Raw genomic sequence first — 14659 nt, 5'->3', positions numbered from 1 at the left:
AGCTGTGATCTTACATATAAATAACAAGAAAGGTCCTCCAAGAAAGCAGAAAAGGACTGCTTGCCAAATTGGACGTATATTAAGTGCTTCCTTTACCGAATAGGAGCTTTTGTTGAAATAGCCTGCATTCTCCACAATTTTATATTTTATATGCAGTCACCTTTAATTTATGCTACATACAACATACTACAAGGAGCCATAGCCAGATCTGATGAAAGCTTCATGTCACTCAGAGGTCCCGGATGAAATTTTGAGACAGATGATGTAACTGGATGAGACTTTGAAGTGGTCTTCTTTGGGAAAGGCAGGAAAGGTATTTCACACAGTATGTATATGTGGAGTGAAGACTGTGTATGGATGTTGAAAGGTCAGTGAGCTGAGTATGACAAATTTTGTTAGCAGCTACTCAATGGATAGTATCCTCTTCTTATCCTTATTTTGTTAGGGGCCACTATGTGCCAGACTCAAGTAACCTATCATGACTGATCTAAAACTTTGCTAGACACCTACATTCCTAAACTCACTTGCAACTATGGGTGACCAAGTAACCCAGTTCTGGTCAATGAGAATTAAGGGAAGGTGGGTGAGTGATTTTTGAATATAATTTTGTTTCTTGAGGAAAGCTGCTTGTACTGTCCTTCCCTCTTCTGCCTGCCTTGAATGCAGACATGATATGTGGAACCATAGGCGCCATCTTGAGACTATGAGGCAGTAAATCTGAAGACATATAAGAAAAAAAGACCAGGAAGATGCTGTGTGTTGAAATGTGTCCCCCCCACAAAGATATGTTGGAGTCCTAACCCCTAGTACTGTAAAATGTGACCTTATTTTGAAATAGGGTCTTTACAGAGGTAATCAAGTTAAAATGAGGTCACTAGGGTGGGCCCTAATTCAATTTGACCTTATAAAATGTTATTATATATCTGTATCTGTGTCATTATAAAAAGCAGAAAGTTGGACACAGATACAGACACAGGGCAAAGGCAATGGGAAGATGAAGGCAGAGACCAGGGTGATGCAGCAGAAGTCAAGGAACAGCAAAGATTGCCAGCAAACCACAAGTGAGGAGGGGGGCAAGGAACAGATTCTCCCTCAGGGCCCTCGGAAGGAACCAACCCTGCTGATACCCTGATCTTGGACTTTCAGTCTTCAGAAATGTGAGACAGCCAAAGCACTCTTAAGGAAGAAGAGCAAAGCTTGGAGGTGTCATGCTCCCTGATTTCAAACTATACTACAAAGCTATAGTAATATAGTAATCAAAACAGTACAGTACTGGCACAAAAAAAGATACACAGACCAAGGCAACAGAATAGAGAGCCCAGAAACGAACCCACACTTATATAGGTGATTAATCTACGACAAAGGAGGCAAGAACATACAATGGGGAAAAGACAGCTTCAATACTGTCTTTGAAATAAAAGAAAAAGTATGGAAAAAGAAAAGAGCTATGAGAGAATACATTTGTTGTTTAAGTCACCCAGTTTGTGATACTTTGTTACTGTAGCTCTAGGACACAAATACAGGTGATGAAGCAGAAAAAGAGAAATAGTCTGGCCCTTGATAATATCCTTAAGCTTAGTAGCAAGCCCTAGAGCCACCTTCCTTCTAACTTCTCATGTGAGGAAAAGAAAAACCAAACCTTTTGGTCTGAGCTAGCATTAGTTCCATACTCTGTTATTTGCACCTAGTACATCCTGAAAAATACAATAGATGACTTTTCAATCAGTCTTGAATAATAAATAGGGTTTTGGCAGATATGGATAGGAGGAGATGAATGAGCAAAGTCACTGGCTAAAGGGGCCAGTGCAGCAGAGGTTCTATTCAGGGCACAGAGGTAGACAGCTGGACCACCGGTGTTAGGAGGAAGAGATAACGGATAACAAAGTGGAAACATAACTGGAGCCAGATTGTGGAAGGTGTTTAACGATATGCTAAGGTTTGTCTACTGTCAAGAGGCAATCAATACTGGAAGTTTTAACAGGAAAATAAAAGGATCAGAACTGAACTTGAATAGTAGAAGTAAGTAGTATGTACTGAAATAGTGAGAGAGTAGAGGCAGAAAGATCCATATAAAAGATAACAGAGCTGTAATTAAAATAATGGAGGAGGATGTGGAAAAGAGGAGGTCAGAATGAGATACTAAAAAACGTGGACGGTGCGAGGTAGTAAAATGACCATTTTAGTCCCGAGTGTTGAGAGAATTGTAATCAAACACATTGGGATGACTTAGGAAACTCTAAGAACGGTGGCATTTAAGTTCCATCCCCAGAAACTCCTATTTATGGGGAGATGGGTGTGGAAGGGTTGTTGGGATATTACAATGAGGGTCATACTGGCTAATTTCAGAAGCAATACTCAACCGACATTATCGCATTTGTCCTATTTTAAATACAAACTTTTATGTCTTCACTCACTCAACAACTGGCACTGGATTACGACGGTGATAGAGATTGTTTCCCCTCAGAGCATTTATAATCTTTACCAAATGCGAGTTTTGGCTTAAATATAGCTCTAAATCTACTTTCTTGAGTATTTGTTTTCTATCAGAACAGAAAATCAAGACGAAAACATACAAATCTTCTGGTGGTCATTATGAGATAAAAAATGCTTTATCCATTTTTTTTTTTTTTCTGTTTGAGTGAAAAAAGAGAGAAGGTCTTTTATGGGATAATAAAACAATGAGTAAGATAAGCTATTAAGAGGGAAGGTTGTGATATCATAAGCTATAGAAGTAAATATATAAAAATAATCTATATAGATAATATTTTATATCATATAAATTATACTCATATTAATATTTATAAATTAAGCTACATCTGAACAATAATTTCTGCTTTATATTTGTTAAAAAGTAGATTTAAAAAATAGGATCTAATGGGTCCTAATATAATTGTTTTCCAGAAAAAATTCATTCAATAATTAATTCATATCATTCCATACTTTAATGGTCTTTCTCAAGTTCAACCAGCTTCATAGGAGACACATGGCATTGAGCCAAAATACACAACTTATTTCAAGTTTTCCAACAAAGATGTATTTAGAAATAGAATTAGCACCTAGAAATTCACCCCATAACTCACCAAGCCACAGCTCTACTTTTTTGGAATTATCTAGTAAATTAGTCTCTTCCTTTTGTTGCTAAATGCAAATACTTTCTGGTCCCATCACAGCTCATGCTGGACAGGAGCAGAGGGTAGAGATTTAATGAGGAAAAGACTCACTCTTCATTTCAGTACCGTAGAAAGGGTTGTAGAAGGAAGGAAGTGAGGATGGATGAGTCGAAGGAGAGCTTGATGCTACTGAATGTAATGAAAATTTAAATGCTTTGAGATAATCTTATATATGACTTTCAGTAACACGTGAATTTCAAATTCTATAGCAAGTAAAATAAAAGAATGATTACTTAAAAACTTTTCTTTAAATTTCTGTCATGGGTTTCATTTAAATTGTTCTTGGACTACTGTCCTTGGTATGTGATGTTTACTCTTTTATAAGACAGATTTAAATTGAACCACTTTTACTAGCAATAGCTACCAATTCCCCAAAAGAAAGATACAGAATAGCTCAACAAGATTATACAAATACCATGCATACTCACTCATGGTGATGAGAATCTGGGGAAAAGTGAACCATTCTCTTGTTACTGACTGGGCCAGGAGTGGTCACCTGAAAGGAGATTTAAAACCAAAAACAGGTCACAGTTGAGTGTGTAAAAAGGCAGTGAATAATAGGGATGTTTTCATTTGAGGACATACACTCTGAAATGGAGAATATAACGATTCTCAAAATCTAAGACACAACTGCATGGACCAAAAGATACTTTAATTCCTGGTAACAATGTGCTATTTGTTTTAGTCTAGCATAGTTCCTCGGCTAGAATTTTAAGACTATTTAAAAAGTACCTTCATAACAGAAAAAAAAAATCTTTTTTAAGAACTAGACCACTGACTCTCATTTCCAAATACTGTACAACTGCAAATATATTTAACTGTATATAAAAAAAGGTTTACTTAATTAGATTAGTGCTGAGAAGATGATATTTCCTAGGACCAACATGTTTGTAGTTAACTCCTAAATGTAAATAACATGTATTATAATGCACACATTTTAAATGCATACCAATTAGGAGTTTGGGATTAAACTATACTCACTACTATATATAAAATAGATAAGCAACAAGGACCTGCTGTATAGCACAGGGAAATATATTCATTATCTTGTAATAACCTAGAATGAAAAAGAATCTGAAAAAGAATATATACATATATATATGTATAACTGAATCACTTTGCTGTATATCTGAAACTAACACAACATTGTAAATCAATTGTACTTCAAAAAAATGTGTACAAAGACTTAAGTCAAGGAAGTAGTGAGTAGTCCTTTTTATAGTTTTCCCATAAAGTTAGGAATTGTTTGTGTATTTACATAGAACAAAATGTAATTTCACTTAAGAGAAAAAATTTTATTCCTTTATTTCTAAATCAAATTAAAAAGCTGATAAAGAATTCAAGGTTCAACTTTTTTGACACTGCAAGCTATTCCCATTTTTAAAGAAAATGTCACAACTTTCCTATCCTATAGAGGGTTCTCAACGGGAACATAAACACAGCATGAATCCACCATCACAACTGATGAGACATAAACTGATAGCAAAAGGCTTTACATTATGCTCTGCCATATTAAAAAAAAAAAAATCCCTCTGTAATTACAGAAGAGCCACTTAACGTATAGAATCCAAAAAGGCATGATGAGGCAACAAATGCCCCTCAGAAGAAACGAACATTTTCAAAAATGTATTTTGTCTTGTATCAATTGGGTAACATGGGTGCCAGCACATACTGAAACTCTAAGAAATGCAAATATTGCAAATGTGCACAGATGATGACATTAATAACCCTATGGTTTGAGCACCACAGGTAAACATGTGGCTCAACTCCAGGACTACATCCTGCATTCATCTCAAAATGAGGTTTTCATGCTATTCCAGTGGGTAACCCTGGAATATAGTAATCCATTTTCTACACAGTGGCTATGAGAAAAGGCGACTGCGCCTATGTCATGCTTTGTTAGAGGTTCATGATCACATTATCTCATGGTGGACCTGACACTTTTATTCAGTTTACAGTATGTTCTATGTACAGGCAACTTATTTCCTTTGCCAGGGCTGCTGACAACCTTTTCCACACTATATTAATCTTGTTTACTGACTTTATCTTGGTACAAATATCAGAAAACTGAACTTTTTATCTCAGAGAAAGAATAAACAAAGTGTTGACAGAAGCAGAAGCTATTTTCAGGGCTAAAATTGCTTGTTTACCTGCAGCTATACTTATGGAAAAATGTTTAAGTCTTGCTCTGGCTTGAAACACGTAATCTGAAATTTAATAAATGAAGAAATTTCACATATACCCATGTGATAAATTACCTGATGAAAACAATGCAACTGAGTACAACAAAACAGAATTTATAACTAATTTATATCACAATACAAATGTAAGCTTTCAATCTAGTCAGAAATAATCATACTATGTATTTCTCAGAAATCATATATAGAAACTATAAGCTCAATTCAATTGCTGTAAATAACTCACAAAAGATTTACAATATCAAATGTAGATGTTTAAATGACTCTACATATTTACCTAGTACATGGCCCTTTTTTTAAAAAAAAGAGGTGAATATCCTTGACTGTTATTTCAAGTCAATTTTGGTTTTACTTTTAAAGATATATAAAGAGGCATAATTTAGAATTTTTTTAATGAAATAAAGAAACACTGAGATCCATACATGATGATCTTCTTAGGGTCAATGACACTGGTCTGTCTCAGGAGTAAAGTATTCTAACAACAGGAATCTTTTGCTACTTTAGTGACTAGACATGCTTACCAAAAATCTGAGGGTAAGATCTTAGTATAGAATTCAGCTTATGGAAATCAGGGCTATACTGGAGTTTCAGTGTTTTTTAAACTTGAAAACATGTATTTAATATGATTGATTATTAGTAGATACTTCAAAGAATTATAAAATGTCAAGAAACATTCTTACAGAATTCTTCCTAAAAATTTATAATTCGGGGTTAATCTTTCTAAAAATAAAATGAAGCGACTTAAAACGTCAGGTCAAAGTATTAATTTCTAGTAAACAATTAAGTATGGTGATTATTTTATTCTCCAAAAAATATGCCTTCCAGGTATTCCAGAAATGTCTTAGAAAGAAATCACAAATTTAAAAAAAAATCATAACTCTTTAAATATCCCATAAGATATTCATGTTGTAAAAGTTATTTGTTAGAAAAAGTAGATTTTATTTCACAAGGTCAGATAGGAAACAGGTATTCTGTTCTTCATGAGAAATAGTATCTCCACAATCCAATTCTTGTTATTTGTTAAAACTCTGGAAACAATCTTTTATATAATTAGCCAATATTTACTGATAAGAATCTTAAACATCACACTATATGCCCTGAATTTTTATGATTCATTTGTTAAATATTACTACATCAATAGTGACTACAATCCTAAATAAAGTAGGCATATTTCTTTTCAGTATCTGTTTATTATGCAAATTATTAAATTAAAAAAATAAACTCAAAGTTAGATAGGAATGAATGGTCTCTGGATAGCATAGCGTTTATGTCAACTTCTGGCCTTACTAGATTGTGAAATAAACTATAATGCTAAAAGATCACATGGATCTCAGTTTTTACTATTGTTATTTACAATCAAGTTATCAACCTTAGGAAATCAGAAATGTAGTAGTTACTAGATGAAAACTTAATAACAGCTGTACAAGTACCACTATCAAAATTCATAAGGTCAATAAGTACCGATATAAGGGAAATTTAGCCAAATGATTTCAATGACAAAATCTTTCTCAGTTTTATTAGATACATTAAAAGAAATTTCTTATTTTTTCTATCACTGATTTATCAACACTGATTTTATGACTTTCCTTCAAAGATAGAACAGTTGGTTTTATACCTCATTTTCACTTTGTTATTGTTACCAAACCCACTGCATCTCATCCCATTCTTCTATAATTAGATGGTTGAATGAACTACTTCCCATATTAGGTAAACTTATCTGAGACACAATGGTCTTGTGAGATTAATAATGAGTTTGTTCAACATGAATGATATCCTACTTATGTTCTCAATGAAGAAGCTTCCTTCTATAAGTTCAGGAGATGTTACATCTCCATAGAAGCACAAGAAACCATCATCCTTTCTTCTCTGCCTCTAGTAGCGCCATTGTCCTCCAACTTTTCTCTCACTTACAATTATATTTTGCTTTCCAAATGCTATTCTGCTTCAGTGCCTACACTGACAAACACTTAGGGTGGCAGGCTGCCATTCAAAAGCAGGCCTTTCAGTTGTGTGAGAACTGGTCAATCAAATCCACCCGGCCTCCAGGCTACAGCGAGACATTGTCTGAGCCTCCCTGCCAGTTTGTCAAGACCCAGAAGCTTCCTGCTTCTCTAAGGACCATTATTAATTTGACTCAACTTCTCTGAAGAAAGAAACAAGCCTTTAAAGTTTAGCAGGCTCTGCATGAAGGCCCCCCCGGTACATTCAATAAATGTGTCAGTCAAATATATGTGACAGATATTAAGGAAAACAACTCAACAGCAAGAGGCTTAAAAATAGGACTTTAAACCCTGGGGGTAAGAAGTAAGGAAAGGAAAGCAAAGAGGTGGAAGAAAACTTACTATCGTTGCTAGTCTATACATTATCTTCATTTAAAAACAAGCCCAAGAAAATCATATTCTAAATGTTTTGCAATAGTTGATTTTAATTAATAGCTGTTAAATGAATGTGTATAATGTCAATCTTTTAATCACATACAGAAGAATGAAGAAAAATTCTCCAAAAGTAATTCAAATGAGGGCACCTGAGTTTACATCAGTGTTCTAAAAATGTGGTACAAGATAGTTGGGAGAATGAATAAAATATTTCATTGTGTCACCTATTCTCATATATAATATTACATAATGGTCACGATTCACAAAAGGCACAATTTATTTGGGGATGGAAAGCATTCAAGAAAATAACATTAGAATTACTTCTAAAACAACATACAAAAAAGTAGAAATTACTTTAGAATTACTTTTAAAGCAAATACAAAAAAGTAACAATTCAGGTAGCATAAATGGATATCATTTATATGATTAAAGGGAAACAAAGCAGTTATCTGATTTAAGAGGAATAAGGTGGGCAGAAGGGAGTTGTGTGCAGTTTCTCTCTCCCTGCTCCAATCCATCTTAGCAACTTGCCAAACTCAACTTTCTAAATTGCTGCTTTTCAACATGTCAGTTTTCTCATGCCAGAGCCATCCAGAGCTCCACACTGAAAGCAAAATTAAAACTAATGAGAAATGCATTTGAAGTCCTCTCTAATCTCATCTCTGCTTTCCACTCTGATCCTTCTCTCCAGCTCCTGATGCAGTAGTTGATTGTTCCTTGTTCTAAACCCCAAACTGCTCTACTTGATACAATTCAACAAATATTTACTAGTTACCTATTGTGTATATAAAATCATGCTTAAATTTACTATATAATGAGTGGTATACGGCTCCCATTCAGTTGGGTGACTTTAGTTATATCGTTACATTGATTGTTACATTGATTTAGTTATATTGTTACAAAGATTACTAATCTTTTTTACATAATGATAAAGTTCTGTGTTAAGGGTCCCCTCTAATGCCAAGGTGTTTTTTTGTTTTGTTTTGTTTTTTTTAAAGAAAGAAAGATCAGTAAATAATTCATGTGCTAATCCATATTTTACCTTCATTTGTCTAGACGGCTATTAAAGTAAATGTGAAATTATACGGGTGACTATGAAGAATCCTCTTCACTGGCTATAAGAAACTAAAAAATAATAGGTGCATGCAGAATGCCTGATGTGTGCCAGGTAAGGTGTTGGATCTGAGGGAGAGGTCAGTGTAATAAGTCCTTACCTATGAGGAGTTCCAGCTTTGGACAATGTCCTCCTGGAAGGAATATTCAGGAAGGAAGATGATCCATTTCTGAGGACAACTGAATTACCTGAGGTTTCAAAAGTTGTTGTACTAAATTAATAAATTTGTACACTAGACCTTGGTTTTCTAACCAAGAAAATGCCTCAGAGTTTGGGATTTTATAAAATCTAATAACATAACAGAAAGATGTACTAGGTTCTCATCATTATTCATGTCTTTAAGTATACCAATATTCATAAACAATCTTGCTCTTATCAGCAGAGCTCACCCTGGTAAGATTTTAGGGGGAAAAAACCTCTTTTTAGGATCTATGCAGCATCTACTATTCACAGCCTTCATGTTATTTAAATTATATTGTAGTAGATGTTAACACAGTGAGTGAATCTGATGATTTTTACCTGGGTGTCAAGGTTAAAGGTTCCACATTGTTCCATTATACTTTTACTATGCAATTTTTAACCCTTCTTGGAAGGATGTAAGCATGAACAACCCAACAATAAAAGTGTGATAATGACTACCCATGACATATCAAGAATTAATACAATTTGTAGAAATATTTTTGTGATTAATGCTGACACTCCTATTCTTTATCAGTCTTTCCTGCTTATAAGGTAAGTTTTCACAGGCAAGATGGCTAAAGTGAATAGACGTCATTATCCTCAAACACTAGATGAAGAAACTAACACCCACTGGGGTGAGGGCACATAACACCCAGATTACAAAGACTAAAAACAGAGCTAGATTTGAACCTACGTTGTTCTATCCACAATTTACTAAGTTTCCCCTACAGGGGACCACACAAAGGAGACAATACACCAAAACAAGTGTTTTCTGTATTTGGGGATTTGCCACAGGAGATGCTGGCTTGAATCTAGAATACACTCTTGGAAAATCTTCAGCCTAGAAACATACATTCAAGGACATTCTGGTCTTTACTTGTAACTTCAGGGTAACCTACGGGGCTATTTTAAATATAGGCAAGAGTGAGCATGGCAGCTCAAACAGAGTTGTCAGCCCATGTTATGGAGAGACTAACAAGAATAACAAATGGCTCCACCGCTAGTCATTACAGGCAAAGTAGTAAAACAAATTTAAAAATCGCACTAGAGAGGAGTAAACATTTCATGATGAGAATATGTGAGGAAACTTGGAAAATTTGAGAACTTGGACTCTTTTTTTCCTTCAAAAGCAGATAACAATGTAAATGTGAGATTACACCTGCAAACCAGAAAGGTTTTATAAAGAATCAAAAAATCACAGGAAATAAAGCACAGAGAAGCACAAGGCTATCCTTTCAATTGAGGATTACCTTTTCTGGCAGGAAGCGTATGTGTCAAAGGGAAGATGCTAGGTGTCAGTATCACATGAAGTAGTGACTGAAGACAGACTTCAGGTAATCTGGAAGTAATCTTAGTACATTTTCAAGTAATAGCAGCACATATATCTCTTTAAAAGAATTCTCAAAATGCGAATTATGCTAAGCTGATAAAGGTGTGGAAATATACACACATACATATGTGTATATCTATGACAACATTAGCAATTCTTCTATTTTCATTCTAAAACTAAACAATGTGTTTTAAATCTTCACTTTAAACAGTCTTTTCCTAGTTAAAATAAGTCAGCATTAATAATTAAGAATTTAGAATTATTGGCTTATTAGAATAATAATACTTCTAATTATTAAGTGTATAAATTCTCATTTCTGGCCTACAAAATAATGAATGATCTAAATGTTTTAATAGAAAGATTAATCACTACATAATTAAAAAACAAATACAGCAACAATTTTTTTTTTCTCATGACTCCACGGTAATATATATATATTTTTTTTTTTGAGTAAGGAACTAAAAATTAACCAGCTCGAAATGATGGCCAATAGTGATTAAGGAAAGAGTTTCACTTTGCCATCCAGTTTTAGTAGCAAGCTGTGAGTGGCCTCTGCTGGCTGACCAAAGCCTTCTTAAATCACTCATTCATGATGCTTGCAATACCATAGGCTTCAAGAAAATAAGGATAGGTCCACGTATGTTTATACAAAATCCATCGTGCATAAAGATCTGCCTTTTATAAGAGTAAATGCCAAAGTAATAAACAAAATGTGCACAAGATGGTGTAAAAAACTTTATAATCTCATCCCACTGCAACATACTTAGATTATACTCCAAATCTATACATCTTCTAAAATTTGAATTTAGAAGCCATAGGAGTATGAATGTGGATTATCTTATTCAATTCACATCAAGCAATTCACATCTACATTTAAAAATAAGCATTTTCCTGAGGTTCATTTTACACACATACACACACATACACACATACAGACAAACACACAGACCTTTTCTCAAAATTAAGTGTATAATGCAGGGAAATGCAAAGAAAGACTGAAATAAAAATCTTTTAAACAATTAGTGATATAAAAAAGGCATTAACATTTTATATGATGGTTTATGAAGATATTAGCCAGGAAACACAGTAAAGCAAAACAATTTTAAAGATTTCTAGATTATTGTACCCCTGTTTGGGCAGAAGTAATTTTATATTCAAAACTTAAAATTGCAATTAAGAAGTTGAAACCTTACTAGTATTAGGTTATGTTAATTTAGTAATCATAATAGAGACGAAAAAAAGTTTCCTTTTTTTTCTCAGCAGCTTTCTATTAATAAAAACCTCCTGTGCATTACAGAATCTGTGATTTTTAAATTTATCTATTTAAACATACCATTATATATGATTCTCTTCATACTCTACCCAGTCTATCCACTTAAAATATACCCCATTATCAAATATGCCTAATGCTGTCAAAAGGTGACTACATTTACTTTAAAAAGTTATTGTTCTCACATGTGACAATACTCCAGTATATTTCAACCCTCATTTCAGAATTCAGTCCCATTATCTTGCCTGCTCAAAAAAATGTTCACAGGGTTAGCTAGCTGACATATAAGATAACCCTCCATCTCACCAGACACCGCTGGGATATGACACACTGACCCACTGTAAGCCCTTATTATTAGCCTGAAATATATAGCACGTAATGCAGCTCCTGCCAGGGAATTTGTTTATAAAAATCTCTTTATCTCCCTGGACATTCATAACGCTTTTAAAAATAATGTTCAACTATTTAAAGAAATTTCAAACAACAAATAAAAATTCTAATGGATGTTTTGAAGCCTATCCTCCCATCTCTTGCAATTCTGCAGAAGCTTAAAAAAGAAGAAAAAAAAGGGAGTCACATATACAGAAAATAGAAACTAGAAAGTGTTTCCTTCTTGGAGCTTATGTATACAGAGTCTATTGTATAAAGAAGAGACTTAAAAAACAAAAAGGATGCTTAATAATTCCCATTCCTAATGAGAATTATAACACACTGAAAAGTTTGGTACATGTAAAAATATTTTTTTTTTTTGGTAGTAGAAGAGGTCAGGGGTAACATGGCAGTGAAGGTGATTATGATAATCAGCAGACATGACTGGTAAAGTAAAAAATCATTAAGATAGCTTTTTGGGGCTTCCCTGGTGGCGCAGTGGTTGAGAGTCTGCCTGCCGATGCAGGGGACGCGGGTTCGAGCCCTGGTCTGGGAGGATCCCACATGCCGCGGAGCAACTAGGCCCGTGAGCCACAACTACTGAGCCTGCGCGTCTGGAGCCTGTGCTCCGCAACGGGAGAGGCCGCGATGGTGAGAGGCCCGCGCACCGCGATGAAGAGTGGCCCCCGCTTGCCGCAACTAGAGAAAGCCCTCACACAGGAACGAAGACCCAACATGGTAATCAATCAATCAATAAATCTTTAAAGAAAAAAAAAAAAAAAGATAGCTTTTTGAACAAAAATCCTACCACATACATTAAAAAATTTACTTTAGGAATATAAGCAGACTAGGAAAACTTTTCAGTGCTTAGTTATAAATTACTTAAATTATTCTGATACTTGGAAGACATGATCAACATTTCAGGAACTAAAATTGCTTTCTTTCCACATTAATTATTTGATAATTTATCACAACATTATTAGTGGTGTGTATGCCCTTTTGAATTGCGTGTTTTTTTAAATTTTTCAAATTGTTTTTATAAACTAGCTTATTTCTTCCTACCTTAAGCTGACAGTGATGTTGTATGGAATTTTAATTTACATCAAAAGAGAAAAATTACAGCTGGTTTCGACATTTAAAAGATTGCCTCTAAGAAGAGCAAGGATACACTGATAGTAATTTATAAGAAAAACGCTGATAGTCTCCAATTTAAAAACTGATTACCTTAATATGGTTTATATTTAGCAAATAAAACACTTAAGATGGTATATTCTACAAGCTGTTCTCCTTAAGCAAAGATGCAGGTAACCACCCAGTCTCGTGTAATGCAGTTCTGATTATTATACTGTTAATTGCACTAAAACATGTCTATAACTTAAAAAACAAAACCGCATAACTGTGACTTGAGAGGAGAAGGAAAAAGATCACAACTACAAGCATATGCAAACTATTCTTTAAGGTATAAATGAGTGAATGAATTAATTAAAAACAAATCAAATATTAGTTAAGGATAACAGACTATCTTAGTATCTTACATACTATCTTTCTCAATGAATGGCTACACAAATCACAAATAATAACCCGCAACTTTTAATATCCTGTGGCCAATATATATTTCGAGTAAAAAAATCACATAGTCAGACCCTCATAGCTGGGGGACAGTTGTTAGTAGAATTAGCTTTAAATTGAAAGAAGTAAATATCTAGCTTAACTGTGGTTGCATCATAAAATCAATCAGCCAGCCAGAGATGGTCGTGTGAGGTAAGGTCTGGCCAATAAGAAGTATGTCAATCACTGGGTGGAGCTTCTAAGGAAAGTTCTTTCAATGGGATTTACTAGCTGGCATGTACTTTGTGCCCTTCTTTGTACTTCAGGTTGCCCGGGATGCAGGCAACAACACCCATTTTTTGGACTAGCAGTGAAAGATCAAAAGAATCAAAGGTTTCCACCCTGCCATCCTTTATCTGGATAACAAAGCCATCAAATGTCTTCTCATGACATGAAGAAGAAACAAAGCAAAACACTCTTTCGTTCAAGACACCATTATTTGGGCATTTTGTTACATGCACCAAGTCCAATCCCTAATTAATAATAATAAAAGTAATAATGTTGATTGTATTCACTAAATTCTACCTTTATTCTTAAAACAAAACAAAACAAAACAAATCAAACAAAAAATACATGCCATTCAGTGGGTCAGGAATCCACAAAAAGAGAAGAGTTATTGAATACCTATTCTACACGCCCAGTACTCTGCTAAGTGCTATAGAAGATACTAAAGAATTGAATAATACAAACCCTGCTAGCTAATATGTTACAAACTCAAAATATATAAACCAATAAAGATGAAACAACCACTAAACTGTGTGCATTTAGTTACAACTGCAATAGCAGTTCGAAAAAGAGAAATTGTTAAAGCCTGACTTAGCACGTGTGTTTTTTGGCAGAGAGACTTAAGGTGAGTGCTAGAAATGGGAAGAACTTAAGCTGATGGAAGGAGGGAAATTATATGCTAAACACAGGTACGAGGTGTGGATCAAAAGAGTATTTAGACTGAAAATGAAGAAGTAAGCCCAGCTAGAGCAGAAGTCTGATGGAAATAAAAGCTGGATAGGTAATAAAGTTTCAGAAATCTAGGAATTTGGTTCATTCT

At 34.3% G+C, this 14659-nt stretch overlaps 1 protein-coding gene across 2 annotated transcripts in view; it reads right to left on the bottom strand.

Moving 5' to 3' along the window:
- The window catches only part of GPATCH2 (G-patch domain containing 2), a 166344-nt gene that overhangs the window by 66834 nt on the left and 84851 nt on the right, over nt 1–14659 (bottom strand). For both annotated transcript variants that reach the window (XM_059942411.1, XM_059942418.1), the window contains exon 6: nt 3599–3666. In XM_059942411.1, the coding sequence (XP_059798394.1) occupies nt 3599–3666 (68 nt within the window). The remainder of the gene's footprint in view (nt 1–3598; nt 3667–14659) is intronic.

The sequence above is a fragment of the Balaenoptera ricei genome, chromosome 1 (assembly GCF_028023285.1).
Source record: "Balaenoptera ricei isolate mBalRic1 chromosome 1, mBalRic1.hap2, whole genome shotgun sequence".
NCBI classification, from domain to species: Eukaryota; Metazoa; Chordata; class Mammalia; order Artiodactyla; family Balaenopteridae; genus Balaenoptera; species Balaenoptera ricei.
This window is presented reverse-complemented; position numbering and strand designations above follow the sequence as displayed.